Below are 22,073 nucleotides of genomic sequence, written 5' to 3'. Positions count from 1 at the left end.
AAACTTTTTAAGCTAGTCAAATTTGCTGCTGTCATTCAATACCAATTTGGAGACTCTTCATTCAAGAATGCTATCTTAGGGGCCAGCCCAGTGGCGCAGCAGGTAAGTACGCATGTTCTGCTTCTCGGCTGCCTGGGGTTTGCCAGTTCGGATCCCGGGTGCAGACATGGCACCGCTTGGCAAAAGTCATGCTGTGGTAGGCGTCCCACGTATAAAGTGGAGGAAGATGGGCATGGATGTTAGCTCAGGGCCAAGCTTCCTCAGCAAAAAGAGGAGGATTGGCAGCAGTTAGCTCAGGGCTAGTCTTCCTCAAAAAAAAAAAAAAAAAAGCAGAATGGTATCTTAGGTTAGTAGTTAGTTGTTAGGTGTGAAATGTTGCTGTCAGCCACCAGGGAAGCTTTCCTTTTCCCAGAAATATTTCTTATAGGGCAAGGATTGACAAACTTTTCTATAAAGGCCACATAGTAAATATTTTAGGCTTTGCAGGCTATGTGGTCTGGGTGTCACCTGCTCAACTCTGCCATTATAGAGTGTGAAAGCAGCCAGAGACAATTTGTAAATGAATGAGTGTGGCTATGTTCAAGTAAAACTTCATTTTTTAATGGCCATGGGCCATAGTTTGCTGACCCCTGTTACAGGAGATGCTTCTGGGTAAAACTAGAGGATTTTTTTTTTAACTAGTTGACAGAATGGTTAGATTTCTCCAGGAAAAGGAGGAAAATAAGAATCTGTGTTTCTCTTGGTATTTCATTGTAACTGTTATTCATTCAGTTGTTCCTTAGTTCATTCCTTCCTTTGAATGTTCAGGGAGTTGTTACCACATGCCAGCTTCCTTGCTAGGTACCGGATTTGTTTTGTGGCCTAGCAAGGCACTTAGCCTGTCTGTGCTTTATTTTTCGTAGCAGTTAAAAATACAAACACTCACCTCTGTCATCATAGTCTGTGAGTATCCGTTAACTCTCCAAATGTGGCACCTGTACTAAAAATTCATTCAACTAATATTTATTCAGTACCTCCTCTGCCAGGTCCTGGGTGTCCAGTGGTGAGCCACACCTACACACACCCGCACAGAGTCCCAGTATGGTGGGGGAGACATGCATGGAACCATTAATTATGTCCCTGGCTTGATGAAGACAGACTGCATGGGCAAAGAACACCTGAGCCACCTTCTGGCTCATTTCCTGTGAGTAGGCGGTAGACCTGCCATGGTTCTGCTTGACATGAGACTTTTCTCTTCAGTAGGTCTGTGGAACTAAACGGATTCATGGCATTCAGGGAGCAGTACATGGGCATGTCTGTGCCTCCACACTATCAATACATACCGCACCTTTTTAGCTATTCTTCCCACTCGCCGCTTCTGCCCCCACAAGCTCGCAGCCTGGATCCCCAGTCATACAGTCTGATTCACCAGCTGGTGTCAGCCGAGGACCTGGAACCATTGGGCACGCCCATGTTGATCGAAGATGGGTGAGTGAGCCCTGCCCTATTTAGCTCTTGCAGCTTCAAAGTGTTCCCTGCCCGTGCCACCTTCATCCTTGGCTTCAGAATGAGTCAGGGGGATAATGGATGAAATCTGTGCTTCTCTTTGAAGTCAGTGGCCCCTTATTTTTCTGTTGAGCATCTTTTCTCATAGCGTTGGGGCTATTTACCAATCCATATGAAATTGGGATCAAGGGCTTTTGTTTTTGCCTGGGCCTAGGTAAGCCGGGCTCTGGGATGGGTCTGAGTGCTTCTGTGCCAGAGATGAGCTGTAATTTTGGGGATAATCATGCATCAAGTCTAGGCTCTTTTACAGGGCTCTCAGGGTGCTAACTGACTGGCCTGTCCACATTCTAGCCAACACACCTATGGGTAGCCTGGTGCTATGTGCTCTGTATGCAGGCCTGAGCAGGCAGGAGTACTTGTTCAGTCCTCTCTAAGCTCTACCTGGGGAGGTAATAGTTCAGTCTTTAGGCCCACCCACTCCTTTGGCCTGGAGCATAGGCTGTTTGAGTGTTATCAAGCTTAGACCTCCCAAAAGGTATCCTGAGATTTCTTAAGCTAGTCTCTAATTTCAGAAGAGGAAATTCAAGTATCTACCTACAAGAAAGCCACACAAAACTTTTTAAGATCTGGGCATGGGGGGTGTAGGGGAGAGTCATGCCAAGGGGCCTTGAGAGAAAGAAAACTGGGACCCCATTTCATCAGCCCAGAGATGAGAAATGCCCTGCTCCTTCCATCCAGTAGTAGCTTGGAAGGGCTGAGCAACTCTAGTTCCTGAACTCTCACCACCAGGGGGTGCAGTGAGAGCAGGAAAAGCTTCTGAACGTGTTCTGTTCTCTTTCAGCCTTCTGGCCCCAAGGCTCACTTTTGTGCCAGTCCTTGTATTGGGTGGACACCAGATCCACCCTAAAGGAGCTCTCATTGCCAAAACTAGTGCAGGAGTGACTGGGAATTTTCTCTAATACATGGGACATTAGTGGACATCAACATTAAAAGTCATACTCCTTGAGGGGCTGGCCTGGTGGCGCAGCAGTTAAGTTCTCACGTTCCGCTTCTCGGCGGCCCGGGGTTCGCCAGTTCAGATCCCGGGTACGGACATGGCACCGCTTAGCACGCCATACTGTGGTAGGCATCCCACGTATAAAGTAGAGGAAGATGGGCACGGATGTTAGCTCAGGGCCAAGCTTCCTCAGCAAAAAGAGGAGGACTGGCAGTAGTTAGCTCAGGGCTAATTCTCCTCAAAAAAAAAGTCATACTCCTTGATAATGGCTTGAATTTCTAAGCTTTCCCCTCAGCTACCTTTTCTCGCCAGACCCGCCTCTCCAGCCCTGAGCTTGCTGCTGGCCCCAGTCTCTTTATCATTAGACTGAATTGGATGGAGCTGCAGATCTGTGGGCAAGGGCAAGGAGCTCACTGCTAGACCCTTTGTGCCTTTAGGAGTACTCTCTCCCTGTGCCCCCATCCTCACCCTCTGGCCACTGGAAGTGACCTTTTTGCATCTCTACCCTCAGATATGCTGTGACCCAGGCAGAGCTGTTTGCCCTGCTTTGCCGCCTTGCTGATGAGCTGCTTTTTAGGCAGATTGCCTGGATCAAGAAACTGCCTTTTTTCTGTGAGCTCTCAATCAAGGATTACACGTGCCTCCTGAGCTCTACGTGGCAGGAATTAATCCTGCTGTCCTCCCTCACCGTTTACAGCAAGCAGATCTTTGGGGAGCTGGCTGATGTCACCGCCAAGTACTCACCCTCTGATGAAGAACTACACAGGTGAGAGCTGCTGGCTGGGGAGGAAGTCCCAAGCAACCAAACCACTGTCATTCCTGCAAGGTGGCAGTGTTGCCTGGCACTCCAAGGGATGGGCATTAAAGCCACACAGGTCTGGATTTGAATCCTCACTCTGCCACTGACTAGCTTTGTAACCTTTGTCAAGTCTCTGATCCTCAGGTTCTGAATTTTTGAAATAGGGTAATAACAACACTTCCTCAAAAAGGTAGTTGTGAGGAATAAATTATATTGTGCAGCAAAATTTAGCAGAGTGCTAAATTGTTTTTATCACATCTGGATTACTAAGGTAAGATAATGTGTCTGGGAAAAACAAAAACCTAAACTTTGCCTACAAGGTGAGGGGCTCTGAGCTGTAGATTACAGTCTCAGAAGGAGACCTAGGAGCCACTGTGGTACCTACTGTGTGCCAGGCACTGGGCTAGGTGTTTTATATTATTGTCTTTTTTCCTCACAGCCTCCAGCATTATAGGTGTTATTATGCCTGTTTTATAGATGAGGAAACTGAAATTCAGAGAGACCTGCCCTTGAGGGTTTTGGGTTTGAATCCAGAGCCTGGATTCGAACCTATGCCTGCCTGACTGCAAAGCTTAGGCTCTTTCACTGCGTCTGAGATGCAGTGACATGGTAAGAGCATAGGTGTAAGAGACTGAGCTCTTCTCCTCAACATTTTCTGGCATAAAGCCTCATCTCATCTGGCCAGGATCCTTCTGACCTCCCTGTCTAGAGCAGGTCTTTTACTCACTCACTTTGGCGACCTGGAGCACGTGATAACATCCCAAAATCAGGACAAATGATCTGTTGATAGAACTTCCCTGGTTTATTAATTTATCCATGTGAAAAAGAAAGCTTAAATCACACTTAAATAGACATTTCGGTAGTTCACCTTTATTGGACAGTTTAAAATAATGAAAGTCATGGGCTTTCAGAGCACCAAGAAAGAGGAAGGAAAAAGTGCCCCCATTGATGAAAGCTGGAGAAGGTAGGATACCAGCCCTCATACTTCTCTACACAGGACTGGGGTGTGTGTCCTTCTGCCACCCAATCACCATGGCTTAAAGTCAAGCTGAATCTTAGGCTGAGAGCAAAGCTCCAGGACCCTCCAGAGCCCTTTGCACAGCTGAGGGAGGGAGGAGTCTGGGTGCTGACTCTCTCCCCTGGTTTTCTAAATTTCCTTTTTAGTGATGCTTTCTGGCTTCAGAGTGATCCATAAGTGACAGAGTTGTGAACCCAGCTGACACTTTGTCCTGTAAACAAAGCTATGTGATTTTGCAGATGACCTAACCCCTTATCTTGAGCCTCTAATTCATTGTTACCATCAATTTACTGTCTCCTGTGCTGTAGATCTCTGGGCCGACTGAGTGTTTGGATAGCAGTCAGCCTGGTGTAGTGTTGTCAGGATTTGCAGAGCTGGCCCAGCAAGCATGGCCTCCTTATTTGCCTAGAATCCAGCAGTGCAGCCTGAGGCTGCCTACAAAGTCCACCTGTGGGCTTCACTCTCTGTAGAATGATGGTTTTCCCAGGCCCTATACAGGTAGGAAGAACTCACTGGCCATGCAGGGCTCCCTGTAGCTTTGAGCTTCATATGGTACCCCATCCCGCTTTATCCAATCCCTTGAGCCCCAAGCACAAGGCAGGAGCCAGACACAGCTGAATTAGTGAAGGAATTTTTATTTCCTACAGAGGGTCCTTAGCACAGAGAACATAGAACTGTACTGTTCAATTTACTAGGTGCTAACCTCAGATGGCTTTTTAAATTTAAATAAAATTAAAAATTCAGTTTTCATTTGTGCTAGTCACATTTCAAGTGCTCAGGATCCACATGTGGCTAGGGGCTACTGTATTAGTGCAGATATAGAACATTTCCATCATCACAGAAAGTTCTATTAACAATGCTGATTCTAGAACACATCTTGCTGCTGAGCTCTCAAGTGGGTTCTGACCATAGAAATAGACTTGCTGTTAGGAGTCACACTCTACTGTGGAATGCTTCAAGGGAAGAATGTGAGTTAAACTTCAACATGCTATTCTGATTCCATGCCCATTTACTGAGCACCTATTGTGTGTGTCAGGGGGAGGGGTGTTGGAATCACAGATGATGCAGACATGGTTTCTGACTCTGAGAAGAGAGCCCCCATTCTTGGTTTAGGGAATTGGGAGACAAATAGAAGCAGATATAATCTACAATCCAAAGTGATATTGGTGGAGATTGAGGGGCGTATGAGGGATTGTGCAAGCACAGACTAGGGAGTGAGTACCTCTACTTGCATAATTAAGGAATGCTTGCCAGAAGGAAAGACATTTGAGCTGCATCTCGAAGTGAGATTTTTCTAGGCAGATTGTAGAGAACAACAGGAAGCCAGGAGAATAACACAAAGTCCTAGATGTTGGAGATCCTGGTTAGTTGGCTTGTGCAGAGAACCAAAAGAAATCCTGTGGATTAAGGTCTAGAGAGAAGGTATCTGAGAGAGAAATGAGGGGAGAAATGACTGGAGAGAAAGGTACAGAAAAGACAGGTCCTGAAGGTGCTCAAATGCCAGTCTAAAGAATTTGGATTTTATTGTATAAATAGTACTGTCATAGGACATTTTTCAGTGGAGCAATTACATGGTCAGGTTGCATTTTAGAAACATCCCTGTGACTGTAAAACTCAGGATGGATTGGCGTGGACAGGCTAGAGGACGGTGGCTGGGTAGGAGGCTGTTCCGTAGCCCAGGTAAAAGAAACGAGGCCTGGATGATGTAGCAGTGACTATGGGAATAGAAAGGCGGCACAGAGTTAAGAAATGGCAAGGAGGCAAAGTCAGTGGGACTGCAGTGAGCGGAGAAGTTAGAGATGCTGCCAGGCAGGTGGGCACCATTCTCTTAGCCAAGATAGTGGAGCCTGGAAGAACAGGCTGAGATGAACCACTCTGAATTTTATTTGGGGTCTGTTGAGTCTGAGATACATGTGAAACTGCCCAGGAGGTCAGGGGAAGTGGAAGTATGAGAACGTCTGGAATCAGGTTCATCACTGTAAAGCAGTCCTCACTCTGCTAGAAACCCAGGGTGTGGAGTCTATAATTGGCCGTAGCTCTTTCCTACCTTGCCTGCTCCTGCGTTACTCCCACTCCCGCAAAATGCCTTTACTTTTTCACAACTCTTGAGTGCAAGTGAGTTCCTGCTGTCATGAAAAGGCTTTTCCCAGATGATACATGATCACCTCCTTTTCTTTTCTCAAATATTGAATCAAATTTATGGTGCCCATTTTCCTTAATCAGGCTGTTATCAGACAGTGAGCCGGGTGAATTTGATTTAAAGCAGATTGTAGCACCAGTCAGTGACTGCTCCTCGCCCTAATCAAGACTCCTTCACTCAGGAGAAGCTGCTTTGCACTGGATGGGCTTTAATGGGCACTTCTATCTCATGAGCACTGGCTCCATTTCTGCCGGATCTCTGAAAAGTTGCCTCCCAGCTTCCCTGCTCAGCCCCTAGCTATAAAGTTCAGGAAACACATATGATATTTTTTTTCTAGGATGCTGCTGCTAATTATATTACTAATGTAATGATAATAGCTAACAATTATAGACTGTTTATTGTGCCAAATTCCATCTTAAGTGCTTTACAAACATTATTTGTTTAGTCCTCACTACCACCCTAAGAGACTGCATTAGCATTATCCCTGTCCTACAGATGAGGAGCATGAAGTTCAGAGAGGTGAAAACTCAAGACTACAAAGCTAGAGAGAGATGGAGTTGAGATTATTGCCTAGATCTGTTGTGCTCCAAAGCCCAGGCTCTTTACCATTACTCTATCCTAGATTCTTTAGCCTTCTCAGAAGTTTGATTTTCTGGAATGTGTCCTGGAGCTGCAGTCTTACTTTTCACCTTGGAGTCTGTTTGTGGGTGCTGAGGTGGCAGATCTCTAAAGTTGTGGTTGATGACGGCTCCTGGGAGTAGGTGCACTGAGATGAATGAAAAAGAGACAGCTGGGCCTCTCAGCCCCCTTAATGGGACATAACTTATATATTGTCAGCTTCAATTGCTGACTGAATGGTCCAGTGGTTTGGGGGATCCTGGCAGCAATGTTTTCCTTGTCCTAGCATGCTTGTGTAATGGGAACCCAGAAGAAGAATGGGTGTGTTTGTCCAACTTTCTGGCTTTGAATGCTGATAATTTGTAGACAGGGAATACAGGGGCGTTAGAACTGTGGAGTGGGCAGATGTGGAGGAGGCACGGCGGCAGGAGAAAGCAGGCCCATGGAACAGAGAACAATTTGTTTATCAAGGGATGGGATGTGGGGTGTGGAGGAAAGCTTTGCAGTCAGGCTGTGGAGACTGAGTGGGGGCTGCTCGGCTGGCCTCCAGCCACCCACCACTGCCAGGGGTCCAGGATGGTTGCCTGTCCTGGGAAATTTGGAAAAGAGGGTATGTGTTCTTCCCAAGCGAAAGGGCAGATCTGGGGCATATGCTCAGGTCAGGCACTTGGGAGCTTCTTTGTGTCCCTCCAGTCAGGACTCAGCCAGGAATAGGTTTGACACTGCTGGCTAGGGGTCTGGCTGTTAGCCACACACCTGCAGGTTCTGCAGTGCCAGAGTAAGCAGTTGGGGCAAGAGGTTGCTGATTAAGGGGGAGAGCGTTATCTTTGCTTGCTACACTGCTCAGCCACCAGACAGATGCTGACACTGCTGCTCCGCTTGCATCCTCCTTTTTCATGTCCTACCCCATCCCATTTCCTTGTACCCTCCAAGCAGATACTGGATGGAATTTGCAGTAAAGCCCTTTTTCTAACAAAGTACTGTGATGGGAATTGATCTTCACTCCCAGGTGCACTGCCTCCTGCAAGTCTCGGCATCATGGAGGCACTGCAGCAAACCCAGCACCAACTCTGGGTTGGGCTCTGGGCTGAGTTGCTGGGGAACACAGAGCTCCTGAGGTCCCCTGTGGTAGCATATGGTAGCCTTTCCCAGTTGCCAGTGAAGAGCAAGACAGGCAGGGAGTGGACAGTGTAGTACTGAGAAAACAGTAGGCTTGGAATTAGAAAAATTAGGTTTAAACCTGGACTCTACCAACACTTTTTTACTATGTAACCTCTTTTGCTGCTTCCTCATCCCTAATGTGGGGGTGATATTATCCTACAGGGTATCAGGAGGGTAAGATGTAAGAATGCAATAGGGGTACAGTAAATAACCTCTCTGAGCCTTTGTTTCCACCTGTGAACAAAGGATTATAATATCCATTTTGCAGATTTATTGGGAGTATCCAGTGAAATAACGTATGTAGAATATTTAACAAAGTGCCTGGCACGTAGCAAACACTCAACAAATGGTAGATAAGGTTATTATAGTTGTTATTCAATGTAAATTTGTTTATTAGCCAGTCTGGGAGAGTATTAATAAAGTTGTAAAAGCCCCTGGGCCAGGCACAGAGAAAAACGGAGTCAGCCAGGAGTCAGCCATTGTAGTAGTTCAAGTCAGCTGACTGGAAGAAGCCTCAGCTCAGACCTACTGGGAGCCAAGTGTTGAGGCAGAGGGTCAGAGCTCCACATCCCAAGGACCTACTGCTGCAGCTCCCCCTGGTGCTTGAGAAGTGCAGGTACCTCTGGCCCCACTAGAGCCAGGGTTTCCCCAGGGAAGAGAAAGTGTCCTGCTTGCCCAGGAAGTCAATCCCTTGCAAAGCTTTCAAAGTCACTGTAGAAAGCAGCAGAGCCCAGACATCAGGAGTACATCCGCAGGTGTTCTGGACCCTACCCGGATGGGGCCTTCTTGCCTGGCATGGGGCTGCAATACCCAGATCTGAACATGTCACCAAGAAGTAGTCCTGGGGCTGAGCATCTTCACTCTGTTGACTGAGCTGCATCCTCAGCCTGTCTGGAACTCTCCTTGGCCCACAATCCAGCTCACTCCTAGAATGGTGGAGGCCAGGTCTGACCCCAGCTTCCCCATTAAACCTTTCCCTCCTTGGTTTGGTGGTATGTTCATCTCTGGTATGAGATATTCTCCACTATGACTCAGAGTATTAGTCCCCTAGGCTAGGGCTCCTTTGCTTAAAACTTTTTCCCTAAGGAGCTTACTCCTTATCCTAAGAAGGAGCATGGCCAGCATTGAGTCTTCTCTGCTAGGAGGTGCTGCCTTAGATACTGGGAAAAGCAAGCCCTTGGGGAGTTAATCCAAATTTCAAGTTCTAGCTCTGCTACCCGATAGCTGTGTATCTTTGAACTTCAGTTTCTCATCTGTACAGTGGTGATGATAATCTCATCTAGCCCATAGGGCTGAGAAAATTCAATGAGATAATGCACATGACTTGCCTAGCACAGTCTGGCGTGGCATAAAGATTCAGTTAATGTTTCCCTCCCTCCCTAGCTGACGTCAGGGATGCCAACAAAAATTTTCACTGTGCATAACCTCAGCCCTGCTGGGAACGGTGAACCTAAATAAATACTATCAGCACTGTTTTCTGCATTGTGGCGGAAGCTCACATAGAGTCACCATGACAGCTACCATTGATACTGGAGGCTGCATCTCAACAGGATCTCAATAATGTCTTATTTTTCCACGTTTACCTCCCACACCTCCTTTGGCCTGTGTTACCCCAAGCAGGCAAGCATTATTATTTTATAGAGGAGGACCTCAAAGCTTAGAGGTGTCATACAGCCTTTCCAAGGTCTCATAGCTTTTATGTGATGAAGCTGGATTTGAACTTGGATCTGATGCACTCCACTTGAGCTTAGGAATGGCCATTTGTATGAGCTGCCTTGGCTTCTAGACAGGCCATGGATTCACCTGTCCTTCACAAATGGTTCTGTATTTCATTTCCCCAAAGCTCAGCCTCTTTCCTATCTTAGGTGCCTTAAGGAGCTATAAAAGACCTCTGTCTTCCCTTCCCTGACCTCCACTGGTATCAGAGCCCACTATTAACACCTGTGTCTGTTCCCCAGATTTAGTGATGAAGGGATGGAAGTGATAGAGCGGCTCATCTACCTGTATCACAAATTCCATCAGCTAAAGGTCAGCAATGAGGAGTATGCTTGCATGAAAGCAATTAACTTCTTAAATCAAGGTGAGTGGCTGAGGGGTGAGAAGGGACCTTTTTTTTTTTGTCAGTGAGCATTTGCCCTCATGTTTCACCCCTCTCCCCCTTTACCCTCAGGACTGTCACACAGAATCTGTCACACCAAGTGGGTACCATCTTGGAAGGCCTATGCTCCCCTCATTATCATTCTGCCCCTCTGTAGTGCAGGGCATGCTTTGGGTTTTTTCTTCCAACCTAAATGCAAAACAATAAACCAACACATAAGTGCAGAGAACAGATTGGTGGTTACAAGAGGGGCAGGGGGTGGAGGGAGGGCAGAATGGGTAAAGGAGGTCATTTGTACAATGATAGATGGAAACTAGACTTTAGGTGGTGAACACAATGTAATGTGTACAGAGGTCAAATTATAATGATGTATATCTGAAATATATATAATGTTATAAACCAGTGTTACCTCAATTTTAAAAAAAAACCTAAATGCCACAGTCTCTATAATTCATAGAGGAAGGAAGAGGATTTGCTTTGTTTAGTCAGTTTTAATGCATTTAAACACAGACACCAAGGACAGTACGTGCGTCATTTAAAATGTGTACCAAGTTTACCAGTGGCTGAAGAAGAGCAGAGTGACTGATGAAACTGTTGGAGATAAGGCCTCTGTGACAGGCTGGCAGTGGTTCTGACGGCCCCTTCGGGGCACAGTGGGGGTGCGCAAAAACTTACACACGCATGTCAAACATGGCTTTTAATTACAAGAGTGCTGCATGTGATTTATGTGTATTACTTGCAAAGTGGCACTTGGTAGCTGCTGGTGACCAGAGTATGAAGGAGAATTTGTATTCTCTTTTTTCCAAAGTAGCATGAGTGCTCTATTCTCAGAGTAGAACTGGCTGTTTTGCTGCCTGTGACATTAAAGTGCTCTGTTCCTGTATTCAATGTCCTGGTCCAGAGACTCTCAATCCCTCCTCTTTGCCTGCTCCTCCCCCCTCACTGGCCAAACCTCCTCCTCCTGCTTCTGCACCATTCGCGCATTTATCTGGTGTTCTCTGTGCCTGCCCTAGGCCAGGCCCTGTGTTGAGCATTAAAGACATTGAAATAAATTAGATCCCAGGTCCCTGGCCTCAAAAAGTATACACTCTTTTTTTTAAGATTTTGTTTTTTTCCTTTTTCTCCCCAAAGCCCCCCGGTACATAGTTGTGTATTTTTAGTTGTGAGTCCTTCTAGTTGTGGCATGTGGGACGCCGCCTCAGCATGGCCTGATGAGTGGTGCCATCCATGTCTGTGCCCAGGATTCTAACCAGCAAAACCCTGGGCAGCCCTGGGCCGCCGAAGCAGAGCACGTGAACTTAACCACTCAGCCACGGGGCCGGCCCCAAGAAGTATACATTCTGATGGCACTTGACACATTATACGAGCCTCAGATGAGGGGAGATCAGTAGCTACAACTCGGAGGAGGATAAATCTAAGCTGGGCCTCAAAGGATGGGTGAGATTTATATATAAAAAGTATATATATAAAATATTTATATTCTATATATAAAAAAGGGATGTGTGTAAGTAGTCCCCCCCTTATCTGCAGAGGATACATTGCAAGACCCCCAGTGGATGGCTGAAACCACGAATAGTATTGAACCCTACATATATGATGTTTTTTCTATACATACACACCTATTCTGAAGTTTAATTTACAAATTAGGCACAGTAAGAGAATAACAACAGTAGCATAATCCATAGAACAATTACAACAATGTATTGTAATAAAAATTACTATAGACCTTAGCAACCTCAGCGTATGATTTTTTTTTCTTTCCTTATCAAGTTGATAACTTTCACTTTCTCACTTAAAGGAAGCACTTTAGGGCTTGTCTTTGGCGTATCTGAATTACCAGAATCACTACTCTTGCACTTTGGGGCCATTATTAAGTAAAATAAGGGTTAGTTAAACACAAGCACTGTGATACCGTGACAGTCAATCTGATAACCAAGATGACTGCTAAGTGACTAACAGGCAGGTTGCATATACAGTGTGGGTACGCTGGACAAAGAGATGATTCACGCCCCAGGCAAGATGGAGCAGGGAGGGCACAAAATTTCATCATGCTACTCAGAACGACATGCAACTTAAAATTTAAGAATTGTTTATTCCTGGAATTTCCGTTTAATATTTTTGGACCACTGCAGAAACTGAAACTGTGGAAAGTGAAACCACAGATAAGAGGGGGACTGCTGTATATATATAAATATATATATATATACACATTTACATTATGCATACATACACACTAATATATAATATATGTATTAAATATCTATATATATGAGACAGAGAGAAATCTATATAGGAAAAAACTAGAATGACAGCCCAGGTAGAATAGTATGAGCAGAAGCACACAGACCATGTGTGAGTATATGTACAAGCATGAATGTGTAGGTATCAGAAGATTTCTGATTGGCTCCAGCAAAGGGCAAATTTAAAGACAATATGTAGGATAAATTGGGACTGGTAGATTATTCAGTCAGTTTTCAGCATCCACTGGTGCTTGTTTTGTGCTAAGCCCTGTGCTGGGAGCTGGGTATGAAGTTGAGAAGGATGCAGCGTACCTCTCAAGGGGCTCAGTCTACTGATCGTCCTTTATAATTTTTTCCTTCTTTATCTGCTTTGTCTTCCCTTATCCAGAGCTTTGTTCCTCTGTGTCAGAAAGAGAAATGGTCCCCTGTTGTGACATGTTTAATAATTTTTAATAGAAAAACGCACGTTTTCAAGGAGCTGGTGTTTGTTCCACATTAGAAAGCCCCTCCCATTTCCTGTGTGGTTTTTTTCACAGATATCAGGGGTCTGACCAGTGCCTCACAGCTGGAACAGTTGAACAAGCGATATTGGTACATTTGCCAGGATTTCACTGAATATAAATACACACATCAGCCAAACCGCTTTCCTGACCTCATGATGTGCTTACCTGAGATTCGATATATTGCAGGTAACATTCTGGGTGCTGGGCTTCCACCCCCCCTTGCTTCTCTTAGCTTATGAAGGGAACACGGCAAGCAGTGTTTTCCAGATGCTCCTTCCAGGCCCCTCACCAACTGCATAAAAGAGGTGCTACCCTTGCCCTCAGAAAAGTTATGTTGTAACGAGAAGTTTGTGTTTGCTTTGTAGGGAAGAGAATCTAACATTTCCTCAGCACCTGTGATGTGCAGGGTACTTCGTGGCCTTATATCATTTAATCTCAGAACAATCCCTGCAAGGCTGATGGTTGGCGATATGATGGTCATTCTGTGGAGGGGAAAACAGGCCCAGACTTTCTGAGATTAACTTCATTTCCTGAATTGTGTACTTTAAAAGTGTGGATTGTAGGCTATGTGAATTATATCTCAATTTAATTAACTTCATTTCATACACTTGCCTATAGGTTTTCAGGGATCATTCATTTAAAGTAATATCTTTAAAATAATTCTCAAAGATCCTGTATTTGCAGAGGAATTTTTGTTGTTGTTTTGTCGTCTCCCCTCCTCCTGAGCGTCTTGACACATAAATAGGTCCATTTCAATAAAAAATCCTGGCTGTTGTCGTCACTGTCGCTTTGCTTCATTTTGTAAAGATTCTTGTTTATGGTTTTTCAGCTCATACTGAGGGGCAGATCAGAAACGTGACCTCTAGGCTGAGGTTGTTTCTGTCAAATTCAGCAGTACAATTTTGGAGGAAAAACTTTTTAATCTAACAAAGGAATTGTTTTCTACTCTTTGGTCCCAGAGTAAGTCTAGCAGATGTGAACTGGACCTAAACTATTGGAATTTTAGGGATGTTTTAATAGTTTATGTCTCAGCATTTTCAAAACTATGTTCTACCAAATGAAATATTAATCAGGTGCCCTCTGAAATAAAAGGAAGTCAGAAATTATACCCCATTCTCCCCACAGAGCTGGTTCTCAACCTTGGTAGCACTTTGAATCACCTGGGAAGCTTTAAAAAAAATATCCATGCTTGGGTTGTACCTCCAGAGATTCTGATCTAATTGGTATGGAGGGGGGCCTGGGCGTCAGTATTTTTAAATATTCTGCAGGTGACTCTAAGGTGCTGTCAGGGAGAAGAGCCACGGCCTCAGGTATTTACAGAGTCTGTTAGCACACCAAATCTTCTGAGACGTCCTCCAGTAAAGAAACCTGTATACCTTTTTTAACCCTGAATTTCTCAGATTTATTTGCCCATGTGACCCACCCCCTTTTTTCCTCAGTGCTTTCATTAACGTGTTACACTATTCTAAAGAGCAGTGTTTATAGAATACTAGTTAGAAAATCCACCAGGAAAAAAAAAGAAAACAGGCTATAAGTTTCTCATGGTATTTTAGCTCTAGGAGGGCATCTAGGAATTATTGTTCAGTTTCAGATTTCTTCATCTGTAAAATGAGGATAAAAAGTAATATCTATCACACGGAAATACTCTGAGAACTAAATGAGGTAATGTATTTAAAGACCTCGCACAGAGGAAGTATGCCTTGGGTACTAGCAACGATTATTGTTTGCACCGTTCCTGCACTCCCTAGGGCACCACAAAGGGGCTGGGTATTAGCACATTAGCCCAGTCTGTTTGACCTTTGTGATATTCCTGGTACTTTCCTCGCCCCAGTCACTCAAAAAGGCAACATTCTCCCTTCACCAGCCCAAGAGGAGGCAGAGAAGTCCACTAGCAGCCACTGTTAACTCTTTTTTTCCTACCTTGTTCCCAGGAAAGATGGTGAACGTACCACTGGAGCAGCTACCCCTCCTCTTTAAGGTGGTGCTGCACTCCTGCAAGACAAGTGTGGGCAAGGAATGACCTGTTGCCAGCACCCCTCCTCGGGCCAACCACAACGCCCAGGGTGGGCAGGACAGGCTCCACAAGAAGGAGCCAGAGAGACCAAGATGGAGGCTGTGGAGCAGTGTTTCCAGTTGCCTCCATAGCAAGAAGAGTTTTTATTTGTTCGTCTGTTTTTTTAACCTCATTTTTCTATATATTTATTTCACGACAGAGTTGAATGTATGGCCTTCAACATGATGCACATGCTTTTGTGTGAATGCAGCCGATGCATTTCCTTGCAGTTTACAGAATGTGAAGATGTTTAATGTTACAGTATTGTCATTGTTTAGAGATAGTTCTTTTGTATTTTGAGGGAGAGGGTGGGATGGGGCTGAGATGACTATTTCCATAATGTTGACAAAGACGACTACCTCAGTGGAAAGGGGGGGTGTGGCCATCCCTACTTTTTCCACGTGTTCTCAGCAGACTCATCCATTTGTCTGTCAGAGAGCAAACTGCCTTTTTCTAGCCACAGAATTGCCAGGTAAAAGAGCACACCATAAAAGGGCAGAGTGGTGTTCGGAGGTTTACTAAGCAAAGTGGGTGAGACATTGGGAACAGGACAGGAGATGAAGATTTAGCATCTCTTTTCTTTGGAAAGCAGGAAAGTTGAGACTGGGGCACAGGCACAGTGACCAAATCTAAGTTGGGTGTCCTCTTTCCAAACACGTCCCCAAGGAGAAGGGTTTTTGTTCTCACGCCATGCTCTGCCCCCCCCCCCCCCACCCCCGATCTGAACCACCACTATCAGTTTCTGCCACCATCAACTTTTCATCCAGGCAAAATCCTGGCAGTAAGCTTGAGACTTGCCTACCAGCTCCCTTGGAGCTCACAGCTACCTAGTTTCCTTACCTGGATCTACCAAGGCCTACCTTCCTCAGACTCCTTCCCTCTCCCTTATAAATTTGACTTCTGTTGACCCTTTGACAAAACAACTGAACAAAATGTCACGCCCTGAATCCTGGTGCTCACTACTGATTTATACTCCTTTCTCCTTGCTTTCTTCAAAGGGTAATGGGACAGAGACCAGACTGCTGAAAGAATAAATACTCTTCCTTTGGAGTTCCCTGTTCCTCCCATCACCCCATCCCATCCTACCCCTAGGACTAAATCCAAAACGTGCAGTCTCTTTTTCAAACAGTGGGAAGAACATTCACCTGTCTGCTGCCCAGAATTTTTGTCCCTACATTGTGCTTCACATTCTCCTTATCTCTCCAAAATGAGACCAGATTTTCTCAGAACAGAAAGCCCAAGGCCTAGAGCGGCCCAGCTGCCCCTTAGAGTATCAGTGGCCTGGCTGACCAAGGCCTGGAGGGCTGGAGTCCAAAGCACCTGGAAGGGAAAGGGGGCTTTAAACTACCTCATGTTCCTAAGGGCCTGGCTGCCCCCTCTGCAGATGTGGCCTGGACCTTGTTCTTTCACTACCTGCCCTACCTCGTCCCTGTAAGTGTTCTTACCCTCTTGGCTTTGGCCCAGTGGCCACACCTTGGAACTCTTTCGGGTGCTTTTCCCTTCTCTGCCTTACTAAAGCAATGGTCCCTGCCTATACCCAGGCACCTCCCACAGCCACTGCAGCAGACAGACCTCTTAGCTGGGTGCATCCCTCGGTAGGCTGGGGGGGGGGCCTACAGCACCTGGTTTTTTTGCCTGTTTAGTCAAAGGCCATTTGCTCTCTTCCCAACTTGGCCTAGCAAACGTACCCAGTGGGCCACCACATCGGGTGCATACCGGGTAGTCTGTGTCGAATTGTAATTTTTTTCTTTCCACTGAATTGTTACGGGTACCAGCAGAGTGATGACTCTGTCCCTTAATGGATCTAAAACTCAGAGCATTGCTCCTCAATGTTGTTTCCCCACCTGCTCTGAGAAGGAAAGGAAAGAAAGAGACATGTTCCTCAGGAAAAGCTCCAACCGGAATGTTTCTCACTTGTCAATGAGAAGATTTGTGTGTATGTGTATCTGTTTATTTCTAAGTTCACAATATTTTTGTTTCCCTGAATTTTTATTTAACCAAGTAGATCACATTCTTTGGCTACAGGTCAGACTCCAAACTGCTCCCCTCAAGACAGGGGAGGAGGCCCCTCTCCGAGACCCTTCCCCACAACGGCTCCTATGTGTAGCATCTTTCTTTGCTTAGACCTCCATCTGTCAAATTATTATTTTTTGAAATCGCTTTCTCTTAAATTAAGCATTTTACCAGTTGTGTTAGGTATCAAAGGAAATTGCTCTTTGATGAGGCAAGAACACATCTCTCCAATAATACAGCATTAAACAGAGCAAGTTGTTAATTTGTGGAGTGGGGGAAAGGTTTTGCAAGTTGCCATTGTACAAATCCATTTTTACAAATGTTTGCAGCCGATTCCACAGAACAAAGAGCCCATTCATTGCTGAGAGCCCTGCAGAATCTCTGAGCCAAGTGGCTGTGTGTTCCGAGCCGGAGCCTGACCTGTGGACTGCCTTTAATGTCTTCTGCACCCAGTCCTTTTATGACGTGGGCTTTTTTAAACAGGGTAAAGTGAATGTGTTGCATTGCAAACTCAGGTATTATGAGGAGAAGGTAGGAGTGTAGCTAGCAGCGTGGAGACATTAGGTCAACCACTAGATGTATTTGTGCATTCGGTTTGAAGGACACAGAGAAAGGTTGGAGGGGGAGGTTTGGTGCTTGTTTTTTGCCTTTCTTCCCATAGCGTTTGGTTAACAGGTAGCCTTTTTGCTAGTGGAAGAAGAAAAGTTGTTCATGTTGTCTCTAATTCCCCTCTCTCCCCTCCTCTCTCTGATCCCCTGCCACCAACAGCACTCTCTTTGAGTGACAATTTTTCCACCATAAACATGACCCTGAAAGCTGTGTGGAAAAGGAGAATCCCGCCTCCTTGCACTGCAGTGAAACATACAAGCTTTCCCTTCCTTTCCTTTTCAGTGTTTTCTTGACCCAAGACAAAAGTCTGGAATCTTAGAACTTCACCTGCAACTCATGCTCTCTGGCTCCTTTGTAGACTTTTGGAGTCTTTCACAAGAGTTGGTGGTCTTGTCCTTAGTCTGGGAAAGTCCCTAGAACCTGTCTCAAAGCACTCCACCTGGCTCAGAGGACACCCAGCCCCCGTGCCCAGCCCCCGAGCGCGGTGGGTGAACCTCCAGGGATAGAAGGCAGCAGGCAGGAACTTCCCTCTCCAGTTCCCCGGAACCAGAGGGGAGAGAGGGACTCTAGGGGTCTCCATGGCATCACTGACAGTCACTCACTCCACACTGACCTGCCCCTCACTTGCCACCCCTTCTCAGGGAAGTGAGTACCTGCCATGGCCAATATGTCATCAGGTCCTTAAAACCCTAGTCTCTCTGAGCTAGCTGCTTTGCTCTACTACCCATTTCCTACCTTTGTTTGTTTGTTCTGGATTTCCTGGGGAATGGGATAGATGGAGACGGACAGATAAACCCAGCGTGGGCAGCATCTAAGCCATGTCCAAGGTTGGCCAAAGGAAAGGGACCCTGGCCTCCCAGCAGGGCAGGGAGTTGAGCACTGGTTCCAAGTCTTTAGCTCTGGGCCCCTGGTCTATGTCTTTTTCCCCTGTTGCTTTTTAAAATTTTGCTACTATTTTAAGAAATCCAGTCTTTCAGACCAGCCCTTTTATTAAACTTTAAATTTTTCTTTATTGATTTTTTTAAAGTAAAAAACAAAAAAACAAAACCAAAAAAAGAAAAAAAACTAACAAAAAAACCACTAATCTTACTTTCCCCAACTTGATCCGCCAGAGTCCCCTGCACTCCCCCTGCCTTTGCAGTTGATCGTTTCTCCCTTTTCCTCGGCTTGAAGCATCTTTGTCCAGTGTCTGTGAAATGAAGTTTTATCTGTGTCTCAGGATGAGAAACGGCAATCATTCCACCAGGTGCTGGAAACTGGTTAGCCTTGAGGCAAGGGTTTCTAGGGCCACAGCTCAGGGATGTGTATTTAATTACAGGGTCCCCAGAAACCCCTCTCTTGGCTGCCACATGCGGCTTCTTTTCTGGGCTTGGGAGCCAGACCTGGACTGGTTCCTCAGAGGTAGGAGCCCCAGAGAACATGCTGAGTCTGGGAGTAAGCTGGGGCTTCCTCTTTGGCCAGACCTGGACTACCTTGAGACTTGAAGACGTCTGGCTGTCCTGCAACATGAGCCACAGTGACCCTGCTTCTACCAGCTCATAAGATACTTGGTCTCTCTGCCGAATCCAGTTGCCATGTGGCCTCCCTCTTCTGGGCCTGCAGCCCTAAAGGGGCCACAGCCTTCTCAGGAATCAGTTGCAGGCTCAAAGGGAAGCTGTGAGCCAGGCCAGAGCTTGCTCCAAGCCCAAGAAAGAAGTTGTGTTACTGGTGGAGGCTAGCCTTCCAAATCCTGGAGCCAGCCCTGCCAGCCAAAGGATCATTTTTGCCCTTTGTTGACTATTTGTTTCTTTCTCTGAAATGTCTTATAATAGGTGATAATGTTGTTGACTCAAATTTCCGTGAAAAAGAAAGAAAAACTACCTCTTGAGTGACATCCTGGTCGATTCCTCTCTGAGGAATCCTGTGGGAAAAGAATACTGTAGCTCCTGCTCTGTTTACATGTTTCTGTCGAGGAAGAAACCCCTTCTGCCTTGGGGTGTTGGTGTTTTTGTCTGTGTCGCCATCCTAGGCCTGCGATAGGGGCTTGTTGGCTGCATTGTAATGTCTGAGCCATGTCTGGGGAGGCCTTCCCACATGCCCAGCCAGGGACTAGCCACCCCTTGAAGAGGCCTCCATTCCTTCCTGTGACCTAAGGCGCAGGGAGCACCACCTCCCGGGACACCACTTGCAGGGGCCTCTGGCAGCAAGTGCATCCATGAGCCTACTCCTGGGCTGCCTCCCCTAGGCCCACCTCTACCCACAGTCCTGTGCAGGAATCGAGTAAACAGGATGTCTCTGAGCCCTTGTCCCCAAAGGGCCGGCCAAGGGCTGCCCGCCAGCCTGGCTCCATCAACCCTGCCTGACCAGACGATGGTTGGTGGGCTCTGCAGGCTGCCCAGGCCCTCTGCTACCTCCCACCCTGCCAGCTGGCCAGGGATGGGCCCTTTTCTGTGAATTGACTACCTGTGGAAATGTGACCAATTAGTGTGAAATGCATGTTTAGCAAATGTTAGGTACTGTATTTGAACCAATAAATGTGAATCCTTCTGCACATGGCATCTGTCTGTGAAGGCTGTCTGGGGTTCTGGGGAGGGCCGACAGGGTGTCCTTAAGGAGCTGGCTGGCTACTCCTGCCTGGAGCTGACGCCCACGCAGTTCCTATTGCTGAGGGTTGTCGGCAGAGGGGTGTGTCTCAGAACTGCTGGGACCAGTGAGCCAGCACTGACCAAGGCGCCTGCTCTGTGTGCTGGACGCTGTGTTAGGGCTTTTCCCAAACCTGAGCCTCCTGGAACTTCAAGGATCATTACTTCTATTTTATAAAGGAAGGAACTAAGTTTCAGTGAGGTGAAGGGACTCATCCAGGGGCACCCAGCCAGAAAGTGGCACAGCTCGAAGGAACTGAGTCTAGTGGGAAAGGCAAACAGGCCTTTGTAGTACAGTGAGATCAGGGTTGTAATTAAGGATGTATATGGGGTTGTAAGGGCCTGAAAGAGGGAGTGGTCTTGTTCTACTCAGGAAGGGCTTCATAGATGAATGTTAAAGGTGGGCCTTGAAGACAAGTCACCAGACTGAAAGAGGAGAGACCAGGCAGAGGGATCACCGTGTTTGAAGGCCTGGCGGGAAATCAGCAACATATGGAATATTCAAGTGTAACGAGGGACTGCCATGGCAGGAATGGTGGCAGATGGGAGCAATTAGCGAGAGTTGAGGCTGGAGAAGAACTTGGGAACCTTGAATGCCACGTTTAGGAATTTGGGGAAGGAAAGCTATCTGCTAAGTCTCAGAAAAGACGGTTGCATCTCAGTGATTGCAGTGTGCTAGTGGGTGGCCTGCCTGGATGTCACTATGGTCCAGCCAGTTAATACTGGTCCTTCCAGAAAATAGATGAGTTTTCTAGAGCTATGAAAATGGAGGCTGTGAGAGGTCAAGAGATGTGCCCAGAGTCACCCAGGAAGTATCAGAGTCAGGACTTGAACCCAGATCTGCCCAGCTCGAAAGCCCAACTGTCCTGTAACCCTGCTGCTCATACGGTCAGAGAAGTGGCAGAGTTTGGGCTGAGGGTCATGTGGAGACAGATGGGAAAGATGAAGGCCCCTCAGTTGGTAAGGAGAAAGGCTGAGGACAGTCTGATCAAAGTCTGTTAAATCCTCACGTGTGGAATGAGGGGCAGCCCAGCTGCCTTCCCACACCTCAGCCGCCTCCAGCACGAGGGACCAGAGAGCCCTTGAGGTTTGAAAGAGATGGTTTTAGAACAAAGGAAATGCTGCAGAACTAATTAGTAGACTCTTCCTTCCCCCACAAGAGGGAACAGATAAGACACAGAGGTGGAAGGAGGAGAAGGCACGCATTTGCTGAGTGCCCGGCGCTGTCACGGGCACTTTACCTGCGTGGTCTCCTGTGAGCCTCAAAACCATTTTGCAAGGTGTAGGTCTCAGCCCCATTTTACTCATAAGCAAATTGAGGCCCGAGGAAGTTAAGCTATTTGCCTAAACTGATACATGAGTAAGTGGCAGAATTGGCTTTTGAATCCAGGTCTATCTGATACCAAAGTTACAACAGGCTTCCTCCCTGGTTGGTCTTAGCAACTCAGCAGTGCTGAATGCGAATGTCTGGAGTTTGTAACAAGGCTCAGTAATGGCCTTCGGTTGAACTTTTTGCTATTAACAGAACAAACAAAACTCTTCAATAAAGGATTGATTTCTGTAAGAGGTGAACGAACAGACCCAACCAGACTGATCTGAAAAGCAGCGCCATCCCAAATGTACGTAGAAGGCTGCAGACACCAAATCTGTGTGGTTTCTCACAACAACCTGCAGGTGGCTGCATGGAAAAAGCAGCAGGATTTCTAGTGTCAAAAATC

At 46.4% G+C, this 22,073-nt stretch overlaps 1 protein-coding gene across 6 annotated transcripts in view; it reads left to right on the top strand.

The window, feature by feature from the left end:
* Nucleotides 1-20,269, top strand: part of NR6A1 (nuclear receptor subfamily 6 group A member 1) — a 217,860-nt gene extending 197,591 nt beyond the window's left edge. For 4 of the 6 annotated variants that reach the window (XM_046680545.1, XM_046680521.1, XM_046680553.1 and 1 more), the window contains 5 exons: nt 1,240-1,467; nt 2,994-3,248; nt 10,177-10,298; nt 13,093-13,245; nt 14,991-20,269. In XM_046680545.1, coding sequence (XP_046536501.1) covers nt 1,240-1,467; nt 2,994-3,248; nt 10,177-10,298; nt 13,093-13,245; nt 14,991-15,079 — 847 coding nt within the window. In that variant the 3' untranslated portion in view covers nt 15,080-20,269. The other 2 variants (XM_046680529.1, XM_046680538.1) reach the window with 2 other exon arrangements.
* The last annotated feature ends 1,804 nt before the right edge of the window (nt 20,270-22,073 follow it).

Source organism: Equus quagga, chromosome 1 (genome assembly GCF_021613505.1).
Source record: "Equus quagga isolate Etosha38 chromosome 1, UCLA_HA_Equagga_1.0, whole genome shotgun sequence".
Taxonomy (NCBI): domain Eukaryota; kingdom Metazoa; phylum Chordata; class Mammalia; order Perissodactyla; family Equidae; genus Equus; species Equus quagga.
This window is presented reverse-complemented; position numbering and strand designations above follow the sequence as displayed.